Source organism: Lissotriton vulgaris, chromosome 11 (genome assembly GCF_964263255.1).
Source record: "Lissotriton vulgaris chromosome 11, aLisVul1.2, whole genome shotgun sequence".
Lineage (NCBI taxonomy): Eukaryota > Metazoa > Chordata > Amphibia > Caudata > Salamandridae > Lissotriton > Lissotriton vulgaris.
Window position 1 is genome coordinate 1,027,987,607 of NC_141699.1, and position 25,890 is coordinate 1,028,013,496.

The following is a 25,890-nucleotide window of genomic DNA, read 5'->3' on the forward strand; positions in this document are numbered from 1 at the left end:
GAAGATAAGTAAAGGAATAAAAATGGAGGATAATGGAGTGCTGACCACCATCATTCACATTTGGTGTTAAAATGAGCCACAATCGCTGTTGTACCTGTGATGCTATCTGACCTGTCCAGTCCCTTTTCTCCATAAATGTGGCACTTGTTTTCAATTTCCTATAAATGCTCAGTACACAATAGTTTATTGAGCCATGACATGCTATATCACTGGAGATGTAAAGATGAGCAATATTTTACTTTTAGTGCTACGGTTTCCTGTTTTTCCCCCCAAAGTTGGAACATGGATTGTATTCTTAGAAAAGAGTTGGGACGCCAAGACGTAATACAAGCACTGGCGTTGCCAATAGGTTTCACATTTGGAAAGTTGGAGCTATTGGTTTTGTAAATGACATTTTAGATTTATATATCATTATTGGCATTGTCAATAACAATATATAAATATAAAATGTCATTTACAAAACCAATAGCTCCAACTTTCCAAATGCGAAACCTATTGGCAACGCCAGTGCTTGTTCTACGCACTTAGTTACCTTAGAGATACTTGTGCTCAAAACATTTAAGAGTCTAATGCTATTGTCTGTGCTTTGGTTAAGTCATCTGCTGCTAAATGTCTGCGTACTAGATCTTACAAGCAGAAATGAGATTCTTTTTATCTTTATTTTCTGTTTTTTTATTATTATTATTTTCTTTTAATCTTTTGCAAAGGTTTTAATGAACTGAAACAAATAAACACTTCATACCAGGCAATGTCCATTTTGTCCAGTCTTAAGTGTTTGGTTAGAGGAGGGAATGTGTTTTTTTCTGGCACAATGACAGAGGGGGATGGCCATAGGGAAGGAGTTAACATCCACATAGTTGAACTTAGCTTCAAAGCATTTCTGATGTACTCTCTCTTTAAGAATGGAAGCATCTCACACTGAAACAACATAAAAATGTGAAAAAAGATCTAAACCAGTCCAAGATAATAGGAGAAAAACAATAACGCCGCACGCGTGGATCTTTCAAGGTTCATGTGAAAGGGTAAGCAAGCTTTCTTCAAATTGAAATTAGAAATGTGCTTGCCATTACTTCCCAATGTGCTTTGTGTGTCTTCCCTGTGCTATCATTTTCCCTGTAGCTTTGTCCGTGACATCTACTGTGGCAAAGGCGAGGCTTATTCCTCGCTTCAAAATCTGAGCAGTGATTAACACCGAGTCTCCAATTTTAGCTGCATTCATGTACGTAATGTTCATATCCACACTGAGCCCTGGAATTCCTTTTTCTGTGAACGCAAGCGCTGCGGTTGAAACAACATCTATTAGAGTGGCTGTCATACCACCATGCATCCTTCACGCTGTGCCGGTGTGTGTGCACTTTCGAAAGTGAATAACAGTGACAAGCAACCACTCGAGATAAGATAACACCAGCAAGAATGTAGCCAGGCCTCATTGATGGATGCCAGACGTCGCTCTATAGCTGCCTTCTGCTCGTGGGAGTTAATGCCTGTGTGCGAAAGCGCGATGCGCTTGGAGAGTGTATGCTGGCAAATGGCCGGAGGGAAGCCGGATGGGGGCGGGAGAGCCTGGTGGGGGGGCGGGAATGCGAGTGAGGGAGGAGAAGTGTGGCAGGCGGATTAGGGAGATGCGCGGAGGGAAGCCGGATGGGGGCGGGAGAGCCTGGTGGGGGGGGCGGGAATGCGAGCGAGGGGAGGAGAAGTGTGGCAGGCGGATTAGGGAGATGCGCATGCTTGTGTGGTCACGTGACCCGCTTTTGTGGTCACGTGACTCACATGCACTGTGGAAAAACCGCAGTGGTTTGACGAGTCGATGGAGCACTTGAATTATCTTCTATTACATTCGCAAGCGAATGATAATAGGCGAAACCTAAAAAACTGGGACTGTCTGCAGAAATCTCCAACGTCTGGTCATCCTACAGTTCTATCAGTGTGTCACTCTTCCACAAAGTCGGCTTACTCTGGCAGATGGAGCAACTTTGCTGCATGGTGTTGTGACAACAACATAGATATCTTGCTGGCCAAGTTGTCTCAGGGTCTGCAGTTTTCACTTTCACTTGCCCAGAGGGAGTGTGCGTTTGGTACTGTCAAAGGGTATCTTGCTGCATTATTGGCGTTCCTCTGTTTGCCTCACCAGCCTTTCCTATTCAAATCCCCTCTTATGCGTTTCTGAAGGGGATGACCAATCTTTATCCTCCAATCCTCGTTGTAGTTTCTCAGTAGAACCTTAATTTGAGCCCTTGCGTGGTTGTCCTTAAGGTTAACTTTGAAAACAGTTTTTCTCATGGCGATTACTTCAGCCAGACAGGCTCTTAGAACCTGTTCCCCATGTGCTTCTTTTTACCCGGGCAAATTGGTTTTAAGAACCAGGGCTGCTTTCTTGCCCAAGGTGGTGACTCACTACCATCTCATCACTCTTCTCTGACTTTCTATTCCCCCTATTCAATGAAAGAGGAGGAGCAGTTGTTCAGGTTGGATCCTAGGCAGCTGGTTAACTATTGCCTGGATTGCAGCAAAGACATTCGACTGGTTAACCAGCACTTCGTATAGTACTGTGGTGCCAAGTGAGAAATAGCGGTGATGAAAAGGACTGTTTCAAGATGGGTTAATAACTATGATGCACTGCCAAGAAGAAGCCTCCACAGGGATCAGGTACTTTTCCACCAGGGTCAAGGCTATCACTTCTGCTCTTGCAATAGGACTACTATATGCAGGTATAACATGCAAGATAGCAGTGTGGGCATCTCTGACCACATTCGCCAAGCACCATGTACAAAGTTCTCATAAATTATGTTATATGAAATGTCATGAGTGGTGTTATGATGCGACATGCTAGAAGTGATTCATAAGAAAGGGAATACGCAGTACATGGGGAAAGCATGATTTATAGTTCCTTTAATATAGCTAGCATGTTGGCAACACTGCAGTTTATACTGAGGTGCGTGATTAAAGTGTGTTTTAGCCTGGGGTGCAAATTATATTTTTAAGTTATAACTATAACTTTTACATTTCTGAGGTTTTTATAGTTTTTTCTACAGAAATAATAAATTAGGTTTTCCTAGCCATAACCAATCTTAAACCTTTAATTTTTTCATTGAATACGCACTCTCTCTCTCTTCCTTTCTCTTTCTCTCTCTTTCTCTCTCTCTCTCTTTCTCTCTCCCTCTCTCTCTCTGGGACAGGCGACCAGCAGGGCGTGGGGATGAAAAGAAAGGGCGAATGAGGTAGATGGGAAGTATTTAAAAAATCAAGCGTGATGGAGAGGAGCAAGGGAGTAGGGGGAAGTTGAGGAGTGACGTAGCACAAGGAGGAGAGAAATAAGTGGATCACAGTGTCTGGACCGAGTTGAATCCGAGGGAAATTGCACGTTGATTCCACTCTAGAGCTCCCAGTTCCCATACAGTCTGATTCAGGCACAACACTGACTTTATCACAGAGAAGTCCTCAGAGGCTCTATCATCTTTTTGGCTGTGATACTGACCGGAGATATGGGGGTGATTTACCCCACATTATGATTATGGATTACAGGAGGCCAGTGGCCTTGTCACCTGATGCAGGGTTGATTTTGCCACACCAGACACCCAACGGAGTTGGGTGCTTCATTTGCTGTAGATATCAGATGGGCAGCTGTGTTCCTGGGTCTACAGTTGCTTCTGATGAAGTCAAGACAAATGTCCTTAGTGAGATTTTGCACACTGGGCCAGCCTCATCTGAAACCTTACTTCCAAAAAACGAAGCCATGACTGACACACTTATGGGCACTTGGGCTAAGCCTAGCTGTTCCCTACCAGTGGCCAGGCAGATGGCCATATGTCACAGACTGGTGCCTAACAACCTATATTTTCTTAAAAGGAGCATCATACTCCTGAGGATTTGGTGGTCCAGGCTTCCTTCAGCCAAATGAAACATAATGCATCCCCCCTGACTCTTCTAAAAAGGGAGTCGAAAAGGATTGATGCATTTGGTAGGAAAATGTTTTCTTCAACCAGTATGGCATTGAGATTAGCCAATGAGGTATGCCTGTTAGGCCATTATACGCATGCCCTCTAGGACATGGCTAGCAAGATAATGCGAGCAGTCTCAGAAAATGTTCAGGGCCTCCTTGACTTAAACCATTTAAGACAGCTAGGATGTAGCCAAATAGATAATTCAGTTTTGCCTTGACACTACTGATTGCTTGGGGTGAGCAGTCTGCACTAGTATGGTGCTCCATCACGACATATGGATGCGATCCACAGGCTTTTCTGGAGACGTACAGGCATCCATCACGGATATGCCCTTTGATGGGTCCTGCTGATTTGGCAAAAAGGCTGATTCTGCCCTAGACCGCTTTAAGGAAAGCAGGACCATGACTTATATCTTTAGGATTTCCACCCCTGCCAGCCAGTTCCCTCCTCAGTTTCAACCCTAATGAAGCTACTCCATGGAATTGGCATATAAACCATGCCAGGCTCCCACATCATAGGAACAGCGACAGCCACCCTAGTCCTTTTGTGGTCCGGGGCAGGGCTCAAGCAGACATTGTGGAAGTCATCATGGGCAGCATTCTTCACAGTCCCCCTCTCTTGTGCCATCAGCCTCCAAGCCGCATTAATTTGTCCATAGGCACACAACCACCCTGTGGGAAGCAGGATCAGACATTTCATCCTAGGTGGACAGTTCGTCACCTCTGACAGATGAATCCTCCTGATCATTGAGTAGGATTATGCCCTCTTGTTTCTTTGCAACCCACCTCAACTTTCTCTCATATTGAGGCCGCTTTCATAGGACCACCTATCCATCTTGCTGGCAGAGGTGCAAGCTCTACATCCCAATGAAGCCATTGAGAGGTGCCGGTTTCAGAAGGTGGGAAGGGCTGTTACTAATGTTATTTCCTTGTGTCGAAGAAGGATGGAGACCTTCACCTATTTTCGATATTTGCTCTCTGAATGCCTTCCTACTTAAAGACAAATTCAGAATGCTTACACTGGCCCAAGGTCTGGTTGCCCTGGTTCCTTGTGACTGGATGGTAACCTTGGACCTGTAGAATGTGTACTTTAACGTACCTGCCCTGCTGTCACACAAATGTTACCAGCGGTTCATGGTTGGACAGAAAAGTTTTCCCTTTGTCATGCTCCCCGTAGAACTTAATGATGCCCCTCAGGTGTTCAGGGAAATAATGTATAATGTCAGTGGTTGCTGTCCATGTTTGGAGGTTGGGGTACCAATTTCCCTCCACCTTGAAAACTGGCTGTTGTGGGTGGGCTTGCCACAGCCAGTCGTAGAACTACTTCCAAACAACGGCAAATCTGACAACGTTGGGGTTCTTGATCAATGCACCGAAATCACACCTAGCTCCTTTGCAAAAGCTTCCTTTTATGGGAGCTGCCTTGGACACAATGCTGTTTAGGGCCTTGTCTCTTCCGCAATGAGTCTAGGATATTTGGGCTATGATCACAATATTCCAGCCTCATGCTGAGATCTCAGAGCAGCTCTGAGACTCCTTAGTCTGTTGGTCTTGCACATCCTGCTTGTCCACTTCACCAGGCGGCATATGTGAGCTCAGCTGTGGCTTCTGAAGCCTTAGTGGGCCCATCTCCAAGGGACGTAGCGGACATCATTTAGGTTTATGGGGAGTCTGCACAAGCTCAGCAGTGGTGGATGCTCGATCACAATTTTAGCAGTGGCCGACCTCTCTGACTTCCCCACCCAGAGCTGACGGTGGTGATGAATGTGTCACTACTGAGTTGGAGGGGCAATGTGGGGTAGTTGAAGATCAGAGGGCTCTGCCAGAAACCCGGCTCCACATAAATCTGTTGCCGATATTCCTTCAAGGGAAGGCTGGAATAGGTTCTCACAGACGACGCCACATCTATGTGGTAATCTTTCAAGATAGTTAAATACCAGACGAACATGTTTAGTCAGCAACTTGTTGATTACACCCCATGGTGGCTCACTGCATCTTCCAACAGTGGGAAGGACCCTGACTGGATCTTTTTGCCACCATTGAGAATGTTGACATTTCTGCACGTTGGCGTTCCCAAGAACGCTCTCTCTGAGAGACGCTTTCAGGCATAGGGGCTTAGGACTCCTGTATGCCTACGGTCCTCCATTTCTCTTGCCCCGATTTGTAAAGAAGATCAAGAACTACCAGGCCAGTCATAGTCATCCCAGTGTCTCCAGATTGGGCCAGGAGAGTGTGGTGCCCAGAACATCTGGACATGAGCACCTGTCTTATAGTCTAGCTGCCACTGCAGGAGCATATTCTGTTGCAGCAGCCGGGAAGGGTCCTGTACTCAGGGATGCGCAATCTGCTCCTCCATGTGTGGAGATTGAGCAGCAGCATTTGACTGTGTTTTTGATGTACCACTGGGGGTCGTATTTCTCATTCTTGCTACTAGGTACCTCATGACGAAGTCCATTGATGCTGGGTGCTGGGACTCATTTGTTGCCTTATGGAGAGTGTGAAACACACAACTAAATTATTGGATGTTTTATTGTTCGTTTTGTCTTTGTCCCAGCACTGCCTTGCAGTTGGCACTATTAAAGGTCATTTTCTGGCACTTTCAGCCTTTTTGTGTTGATAAACCAACCATTCTTGTTTAAATCACGTGTTGTGATGCAGTTTATTAAATGTTTGCCACACATGTTCCCTCCCAAACAACTTGTGGTACCAGGGTCCGATTTTAATTTGGTTCTGAAGTTCCTCATGTGCACTCCCATCAAGACAATGCACAGCTGCTTGTTACATCTGCTGATTTTCAAACTGTCTTCCTCACTGCGATTACTTCAGCTAGTCATGTGAGTGAGCTCCAGGCCCCCCTCTGTGCAGCTGCCTATGCCACCTTCTTTCCAGACAAGCTGGTGTTGAGGATCAATGAGGCTTTTTTTGCCAAATGTTGTGACTATTTTTCATATTGGGCACTCCATCACCTCCAAAACTTTCTATGCTCTGCCTCAACTCTTGAAAAAGGCGTAACTCCATCGGCCTGACCCCAAAAACGCCTAAAACCTGTACATCGATCACACTAAAGACCATCAACGGACAATCAGTTTTTTTGTGGTGTTCTCAGGTGCAAAGAAAGATAAGGCAGTGCAGAAAAGGACTTTGTCAAGATAGTCCTCTGCATTAGGGTCTACGCCTCGGCCAAAAAGCAGCCTCCAAAAGGACCAATGGTTCCCTCCATCAGGGCAAAGACTGCTACCACTTGTAGGCGGAGTGCCTGTTCTTTACAATTGTCAGGCTATGACGTGGGCATCGGTGCATTTGGTCACAAAGCGCCACTTCCATCACAGCTATCTCTGGTAAGAAGGGCATTTTGCCCATTCAGACCCACAGGACTATATGGTCTGAGCCCACTCCACAGACTCTCCACCTTTAAGAAGTACTCCTTTGGTATCTAATCTAAAGGTAAGGAATCTGTGGTTACAATTATTCATCAGATAATCCAGTTCTCCAGTATTAGGGGTGTCTTTCATAGATTCACATGCCTGAATCATTCCCCGTCGTCGGAGTGGGAGCCCACGGTACATAAAAAAGTAGTAAATATATACCCTTAGTACATAAGAAATAACAATATACCCAACCAGGAAGTAAAGTAGCCCCAGCTACAGTAAATAAAACTTCCACCTTAGAACCTGTCCAGGTCATTATGTATGGACCAAATTGCAGCCAATCAGGCCACAGCTCCCACCAGAATGCTCTCCCCAGAGACCCAGGCTCTCAGATTTTTTACCGCACGTCGTGTGATAGGGAGTCCTTCTGAGCTCTGCTCATTTCTTCTCTGGGATCGAATTTATTTCTTCTACAATGTCTACTTCTAAGTCCCTTTTCAGGGCCTGTGACTCGTGTGGAAAAGCGAGACTGTTTAAAGAAGATCCACACACTCGCTGCATCTACTGTTTGTACCCTGACCATCAGGTTAAGGAGTGTAGCATCTGTCGAAAATTCTCTCCTAAAACCCTCAGGGACAGAGAGGGTCGCCTGCTGCTGTGGCTGCAGAGGATAAAGAACAAGGATGAGCCACTTTCTGAGGTAGGAAGTTTTGCCTCAGGGTCTACTAAGGGGTCTAAGAAAAGGAGAGCTGAGAGTGCTGTGCCTACTCCGAAAGCTAAGGTGGCGAAACACCAGATCGCCTCACAGACTGGGGAGCCTTCTACTTCGAAAGCTCAGAAATCCTCTGAGAAGTCTGTTAAGCTTCCAAGCTCCAAAAGAACGGAGTCTTTGGTATCTCCTGTGAGACCTGTGACTAAGGCACCAACAACGTTGCCGATTTCCAGTCAGGCTGCCTCTGCCATGACTTCTACATTGACTTTCTCCTCACCAAAATCGACTATGGTGATGTCCTCAGCCTCCTCTCCAACTTTTGTTCATGTTCAGATTCGTCCCATCTCGTCGACGAAGGTTATCACACCTCTCGTCGACGATCAGACATCGACGACACTGAAACAGTCGACGAAGAAATCCTCGTCGTCGTCGACGGCTGCTCCGTCGACGAAGAAGACCTTGCTGTCGTCGACACCATCGTCGACGAAGATATCGTCGACTGACCCATCGACGACGAAAAAGACCCCGTCGACGGACGTGTCGACGAGAGCGTCGTCGACGAAGGTGAAGATTGTCTCGTCGACGGCCCCGTCGACGGCCCCGTCGACGATGAAAACTGCTCCGTCGACGGTTCCCTCGTCGACGGCGAGATCCAACACGTCGACGAAGGTAACACCACCTCTGAAATCGAGAGAGCCATCGTCTTCAACGTCCAAGGCGACGACACAGAGCTCGGATTTGCCAGACAATCCACCTACACCAAAATTGTCGTCTTGTACAGACCTGCAAGTATGGTCAGCAAAGAGCACTGCCATACCTCTTCCATCTCCAGCCACAACTGCGGCTTTATTGCAAAAAAGGTCATCTCAATCCACGCCATTGTCGCCACTCCAAATGCCAGACAGGCTATTGGATTCTGAAGCAGAATCTGGTGATGACATGTTCCAAGCGGCTGAAAGTCCTTCTGACTTATTGATACAGGTTAAGGATCAAGAGGAAGAGGAACAGCAAATTCAGGCACCTACATTGGTGAACACTTCTACGCCAGGAATGCAGATGCCAATGGAACTTTACGAGAATCTGCAATATATGCTGAGCGATTATTATCGCCGATTCCCGCCTTCGGAGTCGGGCGACTCACATATTACCTCCCCACAACCTCAAGTGAGTAGAGGTCCAAGGGCTAGTAGGTCGGAAGAGGCACAGACTACCCGACCTGCCACGCCATTATCTCCCCACCAACAGGATGTTGACAATTCTGATGAGGACATCCATGAAGAAGGGGAATTGAATAGGTCGGACTTGTCGGAGTATGAAGACTATCAGGCAGAGACGCCATCCCCAGAGGAACAACCAAAGGCTGAGTCACCGCCGGTGGATATAGCGAACTTCCATAGAATTATGGACAAGGCCACTAAGAGATTTCTAGTTTCAATGGAAGCAAAGCAAGATGAGTGCTTTCTTTATGATTTTAAGACTTTATCTCAGAAGCAAAGTTGGTCTATTCCCATTATAGACTTTATCTGGAAGGAGGGGCTTAAGATAATGGCCACGCCAAATTCTTCTCCCGCGGTATTGCCGAGAGTCGACAAGAAATATAGGGCGCCAGCCTCTTCACCTGCTTGTCTCATCGGCCAGGCAAAGACGGACTCAGTTATTGCGCAAGCAGCACAAAAGAGGGCTAGGAACCCCTCAACTCAGATCTCCATTCCAACGGACAGAGACGGAAGACGCCTCGATACCATTGGTAAAAAGGTATCTACTATCGCGGCCACCACTGTTAGAGCTGCTAATTCGTTAGCAATTCTCGGTAGATATGACAGACAAATGTGGTCTGACATATCCCCATACATCCAGAAATTGCCTGAGCCAGACCGCTCTGAGGCCACCAAGATTCTACAAGAAGGCGAATGTGCTTCGTCTGAAATTATCGACGCAGCAGTGGACGTAGCGGCCACAGGTTTTAGACAATTGGCAGGAGCTGCAGTGCTCAGAAGAGAGGGATGGTTAAAATCTACGTCCTTTCGACAAGAAGTACAGGCCAAAGTTTTAAATATGGCTTATGACGGCGAATTCCTTTTTGGCACACATGTGGACGAAGCCTTACAGTCCATAAGAAGGATACAGAAACCGCACGTTCATGCAGTACCGTAAATCTTCCTTTCGTGGTGCAAAAGGAAGGGGTAACTTCTCCAGCAGAGGAGGTTATTACCAGCAACGCCCATATTCGAACAACCAAAGCAACCAAAGGTACCAGCCTTACAAACAACAACCTTATGGCCAAAGACGGAGTAATTATACACAATCCCGAGGTAAAACTACCTATCGGGGTAGAGACAACGCCAACAAGAAGTGAAAAAAGCGTCCTGCCGCCACTTTGCCTACGCCAGCCACAAATTGGAGGAAGAATATCCCTGCATTACTCTCAATGGTCCAATATTACAACAGACAGATGGGTCTTGGATGTAATCTCAAAAGGTCACATATTGGAATTTGTAAAGACCCCTCCAAATTCACCCCCAAAAGGACCACCCCCAGCACATCTCAAAGAGCTGTTCGTCCAAATCAATGCAATGATTCGGAAAGGGGCAATCGAGAAAGTACCTCAACATCAGAGAGGAAAAGGGTTTTACTCTCGTTTTTTCTTGATACGCAAAAAATCGGGGGAGTGGCGCCCCATCCTCGATTTGCGTGCCCTCAACAAATTTATCAAGCAGTTGACTTTCAGAATGTTGTCACTCCAAGAGATCCTCCAGTTTCTGACGGAAGGCGACCATATGGCAACCCTGGACCTTCAGGATGCTTACTTCCATGTACCCATCTTCCCCAGGCACAGGAAGTTCCTAAGATTCAGAGTGGCTGGCAGGGACTTTCAGTTCAAGGTCCTTCCCTTCGGGCTACGTTCAGCCCCGAGGGTATTCACAAAGATGTTGGCACCGGTGGCGGCCCACTTACGGTTGCAGGGTGTCCAGATATACCCTTATCTGGACGACTGCCTTATCAAGGCCAATTCCTATGCCACCGCAAGCAGTCATATCCAAACATGCCTGTCTCTATTTCAAAAGTTGGGTTTTTCAATAAACTTCAAAAAATCGGACCTAACACCGTCTCAGAGGACGTCTTTCCTGGGAGCGACTCTGGATTCCAAAAAAGCTCAAGTCTTCATTTCAAACGAAAGACAAGCAAAGATCCAGGAACTGGCGAGGGCACTCCTCAGAAAAAAGTGCGTTTCAGTTCGAAGATTCAAGTCTTTCCTAGGGATGTTGTCATCATGCATCCTCCTATCTCCGAACTGTCGTCTGAGGATGAGACCACTACAAGAAGAACTCGGCCACCAATGGGTGCAAATATCCGGTTCCTTCGAAGATGTCATCGTCTTAACACCTCGAATGAAACAAGCAATTCTGTGGTGGACTCAAGCACGCAACCTGCAAGTAGGCTGCGCCTTTCTAGCAGAAGTCCCCAGTTTCATCGTAACCACGGATGCCTCGCTGGAAGGTTGGGGCGCTCACCTTCAAGGGATGACAATCAGTGGCAAATGGAACACACAGCAAAAGACATGGCACATCAATTTATTGGAGTTGAGGGCCATTTTCCTCGCCCTCAAATCATTTCAAGCGACTCTGTCAAACTCGTCCGTGTTGATCCGAACAGACAACACGACGAGCATGCATTACCTGAACAAACAGGGGGGCACAAGATCAGCCCGTTTGTCTCAGCAAGCTCAAGAAATCTGGAATTGGGCCCTGGCACACAACATCAACCTGACAGCAGTTCATGTCCCGGGAGTAGCCAATGTACTAGCAGATTCCCTAAGCAGATCCAAATGCAGCACTCACGAGTGGGAACTGCATCAGCCGGCACTGGATCAAATTTTTCAGAGATGGGGTCGCCCCGATCTAGATCTATTCGCGACCTAACACAACAAGAAATGCATCCATTTCGCGAGCTGGATTCCTCACAAGGAGTCTTGTGGGGACGCTCTCTCTATGAACTGGGAACAAATCTTTGCCTACGCCTTCCCTCCGATTCCTCTAATTCCCAAAGTCATCAAGAAAATGAGGAGACAACCGTGTCGTCTGATTGTAATTGCTCCACGGTGGCCCAGACAATACTGGTTCACACAGCTTCTTCTCCTCTCAGAGTGCGAACCAGTTCAGCTGCCTCAAATTCCGGATCTTCTGACAATTCAGGACGGAAAAATATATCATCCAGACCCTCATTCTCTAAAATTGTCAGCTTGGCTCCTCAACACCATGAGTTCGCACATTTGAACATTCCTCAGGACTGTCAGGAAGTCCTGAACAATGCTAGGGCACCTTCTACGAATAGAACTTACAGGCTTAAATGGAAGCGTTTTTGTGCTTGGTGCAAGACTATGGGTTTACATCCTATCCATGCTGAACCAGACAAGATTTTGCCCTTCTTTTTACATCTTGCTAAATCGGGCTTGGCGCACTCTACACTCAAAGTGTTTTTAGCGGCAATATCCAGATACCAACAGGACGGTAAAAATTCACTATATTCCGCAAGAATTATCCAGCAATTCTTTAAAGGTTTATTCCGCATGTTTCCACCAGTCCGTAGGCCACCTCCATCCTGGCACTTGAATATTGTATTAGCTCAACTCATGCGCCATCCTTTTGAGCCAATTCATAAAGCTGATCTAAAATTCATCACCTGGAAAGTTGCTTTACTACTGGCTTTGACATCTGCCAGAAGGGTCAGTGACATACAGGCGTTTACATCTAAACCACCTTTCTTGCAATTCACAAATGATTCAGTGATACTGCGCACCAACCCGAAGTACATACCCAAAGTACCATCGGATTTCCACCTGAATGAGCCAGTCATCCTTAAAACGTTTTTTCCAAATCCGCAGTCACCAGCGGAACGAACTCTACACTCGCTGGATATCAAGCGGTGTCTCAAATTCTATCTCTCCAGGACAGCTGCCATCAGGAAGACTGATCAATTATTTGTTGCACATGGCAAACCACGTCAGGGCAGTGCAGTGACAAAACAAACTATCGCTAGATGGGTCTCTTCAGCGATAGGGCTCTGCCATCAACAGGCAGGTAAACCCTTACAGACCTTGCCCAGAGCACATTCTACGAGAGCAGTTGCTTCTTCGACTGCTTTGTTTGCTGGTGTGCCTCTCCTGCATATCTGCAGAGCTGCAACTTGGTCCAGCAGGCACACATTCACGAGGCATTACTGTCTGGAAGGTTCGAGCGATACCGATGCCTCGGTGGGAAGAGCAGTCCTGCGTAATCTTTTCCAATAAGGTGAGCCTCTGCTATTTCTCTCCCACCTCCTCTTGCTCTTTGACGCCTATTGTGTTATTGCTTTGCATTGTGTTTTTCTTGCATTACTGCTATGTGCCTTGGCGTCCAAGAGCTATGTATATGTTATTGCTATTACTGCTCACTACTCTGATTCAGGCATGTGAATCTATGAAAGACACCCCTAATACTGGAGAAGAACAATAGTTACTTACCTGTAATCTGTGGTTCTCCAGTATTGGTGTCTTTCATAGATTCACATGCACCCACCCACCTCCCCTCAGAGGCTCACTCAGGCTGTTTTATCTATACTTTACTCCGGTACACTCCGGTGCTACAAAATCTGAGAGCCTGGGTCTCTGGGGAGAGCATTCTGGTGGGAGCTGTGGCCTGATTGGCTGCAGTTTGGTCCATACATAATGACCTGGACAGGTTCTAAGGTGGAAGTTTTATTTACTGTAGCTGGGGCTACTTTACTTCCTGGTTGGGTATATTGTTATTTCTTATGTACTAAGGGTATATATTTACTACTTTTTTATGTACCGTGGGCTCCCACTCCGACGACGGGGAATGATTCAGGCATGTGAATCTATGAAAGACACCAATACTGGAGAACCACAGATTACAGGTAAGTAACTATTGTTCTTATTTACCTTCTTTAGTGCTCTTTCTGGTGGAAGCTCTTATCTAATCATAGATTACTCATTGCCCTTCCACATCACCTCTGTGGAGTGGCCTCTTTTAACCACCAAAAAAGCTCTAAATTAGGGATCTCTACACTGGTAATGGCATTTGTTTCTATGCTCCACGTCCAACAGCGTGGAAAGTGTTAGGCAAGAAACTGAGGCGGGTTTGGAGGGGTGGTGCTTATTTGCGGCTCTGCATCCATCACTTCTGGGCTGGAATGAGGCCAACGTGGAGCTGCATGGTGCCGCCAGGTGGCGCGAGGAACCACTGCTGTGGAAATGTCTGGATCCACTGTAGTGAATATTCTAAATGTGACAAATCTGTGGTTCTTTAGAGAATATTTACCAAGAAACGCATTACCAAAGGTCAGTAACTTGTTTGTAGGCTTTGCTTACCTTTATTGAATACATTTCTAATAAACAATGGTCAGTGGTGAAGGTCAGTCAATTTAGATGATTTTAGGGGCCCGATGTAGGTAAATCCCATTTACCGAATTTGAAATACCGAATTTTACCGATTCGGTATTTCAAAATCGGTAAATGGGATGTAGGTCCCAACATCTGGACTCGTTACCGAATCCTTAACAATTCTTTAATTACCGATTCGGAAGCCCATAGGAATGATTAGGCATTACCGATTCGGTATTTACCGAATCGGTAAATAAAGAATTCACAAGGGTGCAGGGGGTGTCACTTTGACACCCTCTAGCACCCCCAAAACGGGCATGTGTGCAATGTGGCACACAGACATGCCCTAAGGGCACGTCTGTCTGTCACATGGCACATGTGTACATGCACAGATGTGCATGCACACAGGAATTGGTATTTTACCATGGATTTGTATTCCATGGTAAAATACCGATTCTGTAAGCCATGTGCTGAAGGAACATTGGCTACCTACATTGCATTTGTCGGTAATTTTACCGAATCGGTATCATTACCGAATCGGTAAATATTACCGATTCGGTAAATTTACCGATTCGGTAATGATAACGATTCGGTAAAATTACCGAAAATGTGCCCCTACATCTCGATAGCCCTTTACCGATCGGAAACGGCAGAAAATCGGTATTTTCGGCCGATTCCGATCGGTAAAGGGCTACCTACATCGGGCCCCTAGGTTTTTACCACATAATTATGAATTTACAGCTTGTGCTGCATAATTTGGAAAATGGGTTGATTTTACCAAAAAGTTTTTTCTATCTCAAATGGGTAAAAATAATAGTGACAGAATGTGCTGCTAATTAGCATTGTTGCTGCATACGTTTGATAACTTTGATTTTCTATGTTGCATAACTAATAGCCCTGACATTTTTCATATTTCATGGTTCCCTGCGAAATTTGGGTTGATATATAAATTACAGCACCCTTTTGTACAATGAAGGCACCAAAACATGATGTGTTACACAGTGGTGGTCGCCAATATATAGCTATAGTTAGGACCGTGTTTCCGTAGAAATAGATTGTTTGGTTTCCTAAAAACTTTGACTTCGTCTGACGAATTTTCACAAAACTTTCAGGTTCATCACCTCATCTCCTTTGTGGAAAGTTTCAGGGTAATCCGTCAAGTGTGGGAGGAATAAAAAGGGAGAGGGTCCCAAAACACATTTTCCGCATGCAATTGTCCATTAGAAAATTGAACAGCGTTACAGCCAAAGTGTCTGAACGGAATAACACCAAATTTGGCAGAAAGCCATATCTTACCCAGGAAGCATGCTTTTTGTGATATGGTGTAAATCTGTTCAGTAATTTATTTCAGGCCGCCCTAGAACTGTGGGATCAGCAGATAAAAAGAAAAGATCAAAGATGGTGTAGCAGCCATTTTAGGACTTGGGGACTCAGTCACCCAAAAAAAACCAACAAAAGCAAATAGATGGGGCAGGACAGAGACCGGGGGAACCCACAATATTTTTTTTTTTAAAGGAAAACATTTACAAAAATACACAACCCAATGCCACGAAGAAATTCTCAGTAAAAAAATAACATTTTACACTTAAAAAACCCCACTTATGTTCACCAGTTATAGGTAACTGGAGTAATTGTAACTCGAACACTTGCCATGCACTGCTTATGACCTCATGTATTACATCATTCATGACGTGTGGTGACATCATTGATAACATTACTGATGAAATCTGAAATGACAGCATTTATGACAACACTGTCATTAATGATGGGTCAAGTTATTACTTAAGTTAACTGTAAAAGGTGAATTTCTGTGGTATAAAATGTTAGTTTTTACTGACATTTTAGCCTAATTTTAACTTCACTTTAACCTTTGTTTTTTCAGTGAACGCACGCACACACGTTTATTAGTACACCTGGAATATGTGTTATCTGAAAGAAACAGGTTAGTGTTAGATTCCTTACCTTAGAATATCCCCAGGCGTCAGACTGGATCCGTAAAGTTTTGTGTAGCAGTACCCCTGCGCGTCGGTAGGCGTCTCTACGGCTCCGCGTCCGTCGTCGGCGTCGTGATCGCCGGGATGACGTCATCGGAGTACTTAGACGCCGCCCTCGCGCACGGATCCAGAAAGAGCAGTACTCCTAGTCAATTTTTGACTAAACATTTGATCTGCGACAATTGTAACCCCTTGATGTCAGTTACCGATCCCCACCGTTGGTGCCTTTACTGCCTCGGGCTGACCCCGATGACAAGTTGTGTCCCGACCGCCGGGCCTTGACCTCAAAGGCCAGGCTAGGCTAAAGCGGTCCCGTAAGGGTCTCGAGCTCGGCAGTCGGCCCGTGCCGCTCGATGTCCCGGTCCAGGAGGTGGTCGAAGGACCGGTCGCGGGGCCACAGTCATCACAGCTCGGCGAGTCGACACCACTCGTCGGGCTCCAAGTTCTCAGGTAAGTCGAGGCACAAGAAGTCGAAGAAGCGACACCGCTACTCCGACTCCCCCCGGTGCTCGCGTGATGCGGCCGGGTGTTCAGGCGACACCGCCAACGCGGCTCCGCCGGAGCCGCAAGCGCAGCGCCCAGCTCCATACCTGCCGGTTCCTGGGCTGCACGTGACGCCGGAGGAGATCAGCGCCTTCCTCACGGCCCTGAGGTCGCGCTTCCTTCAGTCTGAACCCACCGAGGCGCCTTCAGGCCCCAGGGGTCTGTCTGGGAGCCCAAGTGGGCCGGCGGCTCTGGCCTCTGCGTGTTCGATGATTCCGGTCCCGACGCTGCAGGGGGCCCTCAGGATCCAGGCCTGGATCTGTGATGACACCGGTCAACCTTAGGACCCCTCCGCTGGCACCGTCATCAAGGGTGTCACTCCCGGGGACGGCGCCGTCCCTGGTCCTAACCCCGGTCCGGATCCGGCGTCGGATCGGCGCCATCCGGCGCAGTCTTCGTCCCCTATTGGTGAGCCCTTCACCGACGACCTGCTCCATCATTTGTTCCTGACTATCAGGAGATGGATGACGAGGAGGACTGGGAGGGGTCTGAGGACCCTCTGGCACTGCAGTGCCAGTTGAGCCAGGACTGGGCAGGCGAGCTGGGGGAGGCCAGTGGTCTGGACACTACGCCCAACTCTCCCCTCCAGCCTTGCCCCCGCAGTACCACCGCTTGTCGGGTGATCACTAGCAACTTCTGAAGGAGGAGGTTACGGCCCTCTTGGCCAAGGGGACCGTCAAGCGCGTTCCTGGGCCAGAAGTAGAATGTGGTTGCTATTCCCGCTACTTTCTGGTACCCAAGAAGGGCAAAGGAGGCCTACTTCCTATCTTGGACCTACGGAGCTTCAAGGAGAAGTTCAAGATGCTGACTTCTGCTCAGGTCCTAGCTGCCCTGGACCCAGAAGACTGGATGGTAGCGTTGGACTTGCAGGACGCGTATTTCCACATCCCCGTCCTGCCGGCTTACTGGCATTACCTGCGGTTCACGGTAGGCCACAAGCACTTTCAGTTTACCGTGCTCCCCTTACGCCTTACCAGCGCCCCATGGGTGTTCACGAAAGTGATGGCAGTGGTCGCTGCTCATCTGCGCAGATTAGGGGTTTCAGTCTTCCCCTATCTCGACAATTGGTTGTTGAAGGCGGGCTCACCCCAGACAGTCGTCTCCCACCTCCAGACTACGGCCGACCTCCTGCACTCGATGGGGTTCTCCATCTACGTGCTGAAGTCACACCTTTGCCCCTCTCACAAGCTTCCTTTCACCGGAGCGGTTCTGGATTCGGCGAAGTTTCGGGTTTATCCTCCTGAGCAGCGGATTCAGGATATTCAGGCTCTGATTCCAATCTTTCAGCCTTTATCCTGGGTCTCTGTCAGGATGACGCTGCGGCTCCTGGCTGGGCCGGACTGGGAACCACAACCGGCCCTGGCAGAGTGCTCGGCCAGCTCCCCCGTCCCCATTCGGGGGGGGGGGGGGGGGGGGGGGGGGTTGCAGGTGCCGCGAGCTCTTTGCCGGGGCCGGTTTTTGGCTCATTTTGTTACAGGGACGATTTTGCAGCTATCCTGCAAAAACGGCCCTGTAACAAAAACGGCCCCCGGGGACCCAAAACCGGCCCCCACCCGTGCGGCTCACCGGGGATTTCCCGGTGCTTGCTATGGCCAGTCCGGCCCTGGCTCCTGGGGCTGATGGCCTCCTGCATCCTTCTGGTGCATCACACCAGGTGGCGGATGCGGGCTCTGCAGTGGGACCTGAAGTTTCAGTGAGCACAGCATCAGCAACCTTTCCGACCACGTTCGGATCTCGGAGGGCACTGCAAGACAGTTGCAGTGGTGGCTCACGGACCGCTATTGAGTCAGCAGCAGATCTCTCTCCCTACCCCAACTGGAGCACGTAGTGGTGACGGATGCATCCCTCCTTGGATGGGGGGCCACATGGGAGAGAGGGAGATCAGAGGCCTCTGGTCTCCGGCGGAGTCCAGGCTCCACATCAACCTTCTGGAGCTGCGGGCGATCCTGCTTGCACTGAAGGCATTCCTGCCCTCTGTCAGGGGAAGTATAGTGCAGGTGTTCACGGACAACACTACCACCATGTGGTACTGCAACAAACAGGGCGGGGTGGGGTCGAGGACCCTTTGTCAGGAGGCTCTGCGCCTCTGGCAATGGCTGTAACAGCAGGGCGTCACCCTGGTGGTTCAACACCTGGCAGGTTCCCTGAACGCCAAGGCGGACGAACTCCGCCACCAGTGCATGATGAATCAAGAATGGCGTCTAAACTCGGACGTGGCGCGAGGCCTCTTTCAGCAGTGGGGAGAGCCTTGGTTAGATGTATTCGCCACCAAAGAGAACGCGCAATGTCATCAGTTCTGCACGTTGGAATTTTACAAGGTGGCACTTGCTCAGAGACGCTTTTTATTCGCGAGTGGAGCTGCGGTCTATTATACGCCTTTCCACCTATACCACTTCTGCCCAGAGTGCTGAAGAAGATCAGGCGGACCGGGACCAAGTCATCCTTGTGGCTCCGGACTGGGCATGAAGATACTGGTATCCCGAGCTACTCCGCATGTCAGTCGATCCTCCGATTCATCTGCCTCTTCAGGAGGACCTTCTGTCGCAGCAGATGGGGACGGTCCTCCACCCGAATCTGTCCAGCCTCCACCTCCATGCGTGGAGATTGAGCAGCGGCAGTTGAGGCCATTTCACTTGCCTCCTGAAGTCTGTGAAGGGATTCCGTATACGCCTGCATGTGGAACAAATTTGTGGCATGGTGCACAGCAAAGGCTGTGGATCCACTCTACCCCCTTTCAGAGGTTCTCCTCCTTCTTCTTTCTCTTGCCCAGCAGGGCTCTGCTCTGGGCACTATTAAAGGCTACCTCTCTGCCATTTCTGCCTTCTTGAGGCTTCCTGATCAGCCTTCTTTTTTCAAGTCCCCTGTTGTAAATAGATTCTTGAAAGGCATCACACACATGTTTCCTCCTGTTCCTTTCGTGATGCCTCAGTGGGACTTGAACCTTGTTCAAACCTATTTGATGTGCGCTCCTTTCGAGCCACTTCAAAATTGCCCTCTACATCTTCTGACTCTTAAGACCGCATTCCTGGTTGCCATCACCTCTGCCAGGAGAGTGAGTGAGCTCCAGGCTCTATCTTCTAAGTCTCCTTTCCTTTCTGTCCATCCGGACAAAGTTGTCTTGAAAACTCGTCCCTCTTTCCTGCCCAAAGTGGTACAGCCTTTCATATCGGGCAGTCAATCACCTTGCCCACCTTCTTTCCGTCTCGGCGTCCCGCGACGGAGGAAGAGAGGCTCCACCGTCTGGACCCAAAACGTGTGCTCTCTTTTTATCTTGACCGAACACGCCAGTTCCGGGTGGACGACCAGCTCTTTGTTGGTTACGTAGGCGCGAAGAAGGGATGGGCGGTGCACAAACGGACCATCTCTCGGTGGGTCATGTTGTGCATCAATGTCTGTTACTCCTTGGTGAAAAAGGAGCCTCCTGTTGGGCTGAGGGCCCCTTCCATTAGGGCCACGGTGGCTACTACTGCCCTGGGTCGGGTAGTCCCCTTGCAGGACATCTGTAAGGCAGCTACGTGGGCTTTGCTGCACATGTTTGCTAGACACTACTGCCTGGACAGCCAAGTCCGGAGAGTTGGCTTTTTCGGCTGTTCCGTCCTCCAGGAGTTTCTGGTGTGATCTTGGTTCGCAGACCCACCACCGGAGTTGGTATTGCTGGGGTATCTATTCTAAGGTAAGGAATCTAACACTAACCTGTTTCTTTCAGATGCACAAGTTACTTACCTTCGGTAACGATATATCTGTAAGAAACAGTAGTTAGTGTTAGATTCCTTACCGCCCCACCCATCCTCCCCGTTCTGCGAACTGATATCTAGGGTTAAGGACATCCCTTTCAGGGCCCTAGTTTCATGGCACCAGTGTCGGTCTCTGGCATTGCTCTGCGTTCCTGGCGTGGAAAGCTATGTACAAGAACTGACGTCCGCGCGCTAGTGCGACGTCTACGTAATCCGACGTCATCCCGGCGATCACGACGACGGACGTGGAGCCACAGACGACGCCTACCGACGCGCAGGGGTACTGCTACGCAAAACTTTCCAGATCCATTCTGACGCCTGGGGATATTCTGAGGTAAGGAATCTAACACTAACTACTGTTTCTTACAGATATATCGATACTGAAGGTAAGTAACTTGTGCATTTGACTATGTGGACTCAATTATTATTATAGTGCACAATTCCATGTAATTATCACAGTACAGCTTAAATGACTCGAGAAAACAATGCTTATTGTCATACAGATTCCATTTTAAAAGCAGTTGAGGGAAGAAAACGTCTGGGCCATACTTGCAAAGCTTAGTTATTGTGATTCTACCTCACTGTAAGTATTTAAATTATTGTACTCATTATATGGTGGCATATTTACTGGACAGTAATTACATAAACTATATTTGCACATTCGCTCAGTGTATTTTATGATTTATTATCTTGGTTAATGGCATCATGATCCATGTAATAATAATAATAATAATAATAATGGGGCTTATAAAGCGCCTGGTGACGCCTCCCGGCGTATCCCCGCGCTGTGGAGAAGGGTCAAAGTACAGGAGGAGGGAGAGGAGCTAAAGGGCAAATAGGTAAATCTTTAAGAGTTTTCTGAAAGTGGATTAATTGTTCGCTAGCCTGATATTAGTGGGGAGGGCGTTCCGTTTGTTGGCTGCCAGCAAACGGAAGGAGCGCCCTCTCATTCTAGATTTTTTTGTTCGGGGGCTCTTGAGAAGGCCTGTTCCCATGGAGCGAAGGGTTCTGTTAGGCTCGTAAGGAACGGCTAGGTCAGACAAGTAGGATGGTGCTTTATAAGAGATGATTCTATAGCACGTGAGAAGTGCTTTGAATAGAATTCTCTTCCTTATAGGCAACCAGTGTAGAGTAGCCAGGGTAGGTTTAGAAGCAGCTCTTCTAGGTAGTCTAAGCACTAGACGTGCTGCTGAATTTTGTAGCACCTGCAGTCTCCTGATGTTCTTTTCCGAGGTTCCTAAAAGAAGCACGTTGCCATAGTCCGTTCGAGAGGTTACGAGGGCCTGAGTAATGGTACGCCTGGCCTCCACGGGGAGGAGGTCCAGGGTGCGGTTGAGGGTTTTCATGACCCCAAAACATTTCCCTACAACTTTTTTTACGTGGCTGTCAAACGAAAGTTTGGTATCCACCCAGACACCTAGGTTCTTCGCTTCCCTCAAGGAGTGGGTAGAGGCCCAAGACAGGTTGGCCACCAGTCTTTGGTCCAGCTAGTGTCCTTACCTCCTATTACTAACACCTCAGTTTTAGAGCCGTTAAGTTTGAGGCAGTGTTGGGTCATCCAACCTGCAAGATCGCTCATACAGGTTTTTAAAGTTGTCAGCAGCTAGGGAGGGAGCTTGAGACAAGGAGATCAGCAGTTGGGTATCGTCGGCGTAGGAGACTAGCTCTACGCCGTACGATTGGACCACCTCTGCCAGCGGAGCCATATACAGGTTGAACAGGTTGGGACTCAGGGCAGAGCCCTGAGGCACCCCCTGTTCTAAGGCTATGCTGTCCGAGAGGAACGTGCCTCTCTGAACCTGAAAGCACCTGTCGGTTAGAAAGGCTTTCAGCCAACCCAGTGCCTCCTTGGTGACCCCTGCTTTGTTTAGACACTGTAGCAAGATGGAGTGTGCTACAGTGTCAAACGCGGCACTGAGGTCCAGCATAATGAGTGCCATGGTCTGACCTTCATCTGCTCCTTCCTGTAGAGTTTCAGTCGCTCTCAGGAGCGCTGTCTCTGTAGAGTAGCCTGATCTAAAACCAGACTGGAAGCTGTGTAGAGCATTGTGAGATTCAAGATGGGCCATGAGTTGAGTGTTGGCTATTTTTTCGGCAACTTTAGCTAGGTAAGGTAGCAGAGAGATGGGTCGTAGGTTTTCTAGGGTGTCCTGGCTAACATTGGGTTTTTTCTTTATGGGAAGTACAATTGCTTTCTTCCAGTCTTCAGGCAGACAGGCTGTGGCAAAGGAGCACATGTCTAAAGTACGGCTCCAAGACAGTTAGACTAGCTCCTAATACTTTGGGAGGAGCAGGATCCCGACGGGAGCCAGATTTAATGCTTTGGCAGGTTTTCATGAGTATTTCTGGGGAAGGGACAGTAAAATTACGTAGGCAAGATTCTGTGAGAGCGGCATCTTCCCTCTCAACAAAGTCATGGCCAGATGTAATGTTACCAGAGAAGTTGGCATAGATGTCAGTGATCTTGCTGGCAAAGTACTTGGCGATTTTGTTGCAAGTATCCACCGAATCATTGTGGGAAGTGTGGTCCGTGATTATAGAAATTTCTTTAAAGATCTTAAAAAGCTCTTTCGAGGAATTTTCTGCTTCCACGATGCGATTATTATAGTGGGATGCTTTGGTGACTCGAATCTTTTTATTATAGTCTTTTTGTGCTTTTTTGTAAAGGGTTTTGATTTTCGGGCAAAAATTAGTACGCCATTCCCGCTCAAGTTTTTTGCATGCAGATTTAGCTGATTGTAGTTCCTGGGTAAACCACGGGGTGGTTTTCCTGGCCCTCTTAGTGTTAGCTAGAGTACGAATAGGTGCAGTGCTATCTAAAGCAGTTATAATACATTTCTGTAGCAGATTATAGGCTGTTTCACAGTCTGACCCTCCTGGAGGTCCAGCATTTACGAGTGACTTTATAAAGGTGTCAAGGGAAAAGTTTTTCCATTTTCTGCATTGGTAGCGTTGTACACTATCTTTATTAAGTTCGGTCTCAGCTATCTGTATTTGTATCGGAATTACGAAGTGATCAGACCAGGGTACCGGTTGTGGAGATAGAGAATGCACTCCAGTCCACTTCCCAAATATAGGGTCCAGCAAATGTCCTAGTTGGTGTGAGGGGTCCTTGTTCCTAAGCTCTAGCTGTAAGGTTTTTCCTTTTGTGAATCCTAGCACTTCCCAACACACAACTATGATAATAAAGGTCATATTACAGTTGGCACATTTGTATTCATTTTGTACATTTCATTTCTAGTTAGTCAAGTACGCACACATTGAACTCATTAGAAAAAGGAATCAAACATTAATTTGCAGAAGTACATTACTGAATATGCATGCCGTTGTCATACGTTGGGCAAATATTTATTCTTTATGTCCTCTTACCCTTTTTAGAAAGCATGTTCCAAGTGAATCTGGATTTTCTATGCAATTTGTTAACTCATTCAGAAAAATGCTACAAAAAAAGATAAGAAAATACTTAATGCTAATTAATGCTGTACACATTAAAGAGCATTTATTTGATATTATATTATTATAATATAAATAACAATGAAGACGCATACTGTATCAGGTGCATATAATGTGAAGACATTTAATTTATATAACACAGTTTTCTGACTACCACAGTTTTTTTCAATACCAATTTAACAGCTCATGCAAAGGGCATTCTCCTCACCTATCCAAACTTGTAGTTTCAGGCTGCTGTCATGGTATCACACTAAGAAGATCATACTCCCTCACAACATTGAAATCTGATGCTAAACTAAAAATAAAGAACTTGTCATTCTCTTGTTCTTCTCATTTTGGCTAGTATACTGATCAGGAGATAATTGAGGAATAAGTTTGAAGCATTAAAAGATAGTGCCTTGGATGAAAGAAGAAATTCTTCAAATTTCCATTCTGCCACAAAGATGTCAACTATTATTATTATGGTTGTATGAGTTCCAACAGCAACACCAAAACTACACCTACCATCAAAGGTGCAGTTCCAGAAAGAAGTCTTCCAACTCATCAGGACTACCTCCATATAAATTCTAGGCATGACTACTTGTTCCCCCTTCTTCTGTATTCCACGTCATTGGGTGGGGTGAGATGAATATCTTAACACCTCAGCGAGCAACAAATGGGTCTTGACTGTTCTACAAGAAAGCTACTCACTTTGATTCAAAGCCCCTCCTCCATCTGTTCCATAAATATCAATGTCAAGGAACCAGCTGACCAACTTGCGCAGGTACTCCTCTTCTAGGCTAAGAAATTGAGCAATAGAAGTAGTCCCCCCGCCCCCCCCCCCCCCCCTCGAATGGAAAAAGGCATCTATTTGAGATACTTACTAGTGTGGGAAAACGAAGAGACCCAAAAGAGAAGTCAAGCCTGTTCTAGATTTGAGATTTGCCATCAAGTGAGGCCCGTTCTGGATTTTAGATTTGCCATCAAGTGGATTAAAAGAGATAAATTCTGCATGTTTTCATTTCGCTACATATAACCCCCTTGGATGTGTGCAGTGGACTTACACGATTTGTCCCTCTACATTCCAGTGTCAAAGAAGAACAAGAAGTTCTTATGGCTTGTTGCAAGCAGGTTTTATTTCCAACATACAGTACTCCCTTTCGGACTGGAGTAGTTGCCTCGAGCATTTTCAAAATGTATAGCAGTTGCAGCCTGCCTATGTCTGCAAAAGATTCCTTGTCACACAGTATCTGGAAGACTGGCTTATCAAAGCGGACAGTCCAGTCGAGGTGATCCAGACCTCCAAGACACAGTATTACCTATTGCATTGTCTATATCTATAAAAACATTTCTAGAAGTCTGTCCTATTCTAGTTTTGATTCTGTCATTCCTAGAAGCATGACAAGTACAGTTAGAGAGAGAGAGTGGCATCACAAAAAGTATCAATATTTAGAGAAAATGTTGGATGCAATGGACTGGATCCAACGTTATTTTACATAGGTATGTCCCCACTTGCCTCATTAGTGGAATCTTTTCTGGTATTTCGTCCTTGGAAAGCACAGAGAGTAGTTGTCCAGGTTTTGACCTTATTTTGATTGGACTACTCAAATGTACTCTACCTGGGTGTACAAGATTACCTAATTCAGCACATGCAGGTGGTTGTGCAGAATATGACAGCTCGTCGTAATCTAAGCTCACTAGGTGACCTCCACATCCTTGTATTTCAAGCAGCTTCACTGGGTCCCCGTTGGCAAGCAAATTGTATTCAAAGCTGTAGTGTTAGCTTAC

At 47.1% G+C, this 25,890-nt stretch overlaps 1 protein-coding gene across 1 annotated transcript in view; it reads right to left on the reverse strand.

The window, feature by feature from the left end:
• The window catches only part of LOC147683962 (guanine nucleotide exchange factor DBS-like), a 1,615,891-nt gene that overhangs the window by 424,914 nt on the left and 1,165,087 nt on the right, over positions 1-25,890 (reverse strand). Inside the window, exon 18 of the mRNA XM_086942584.1 lies at positions 24,040-24,109. Within this exon, the coding sequence (XP_086798710.1) occupies positions 24,040-24,109 (70 nt within the window). The remainder of the gene's footprint in view (positions 1-24,039; positions 24,110-25,890) is intronic.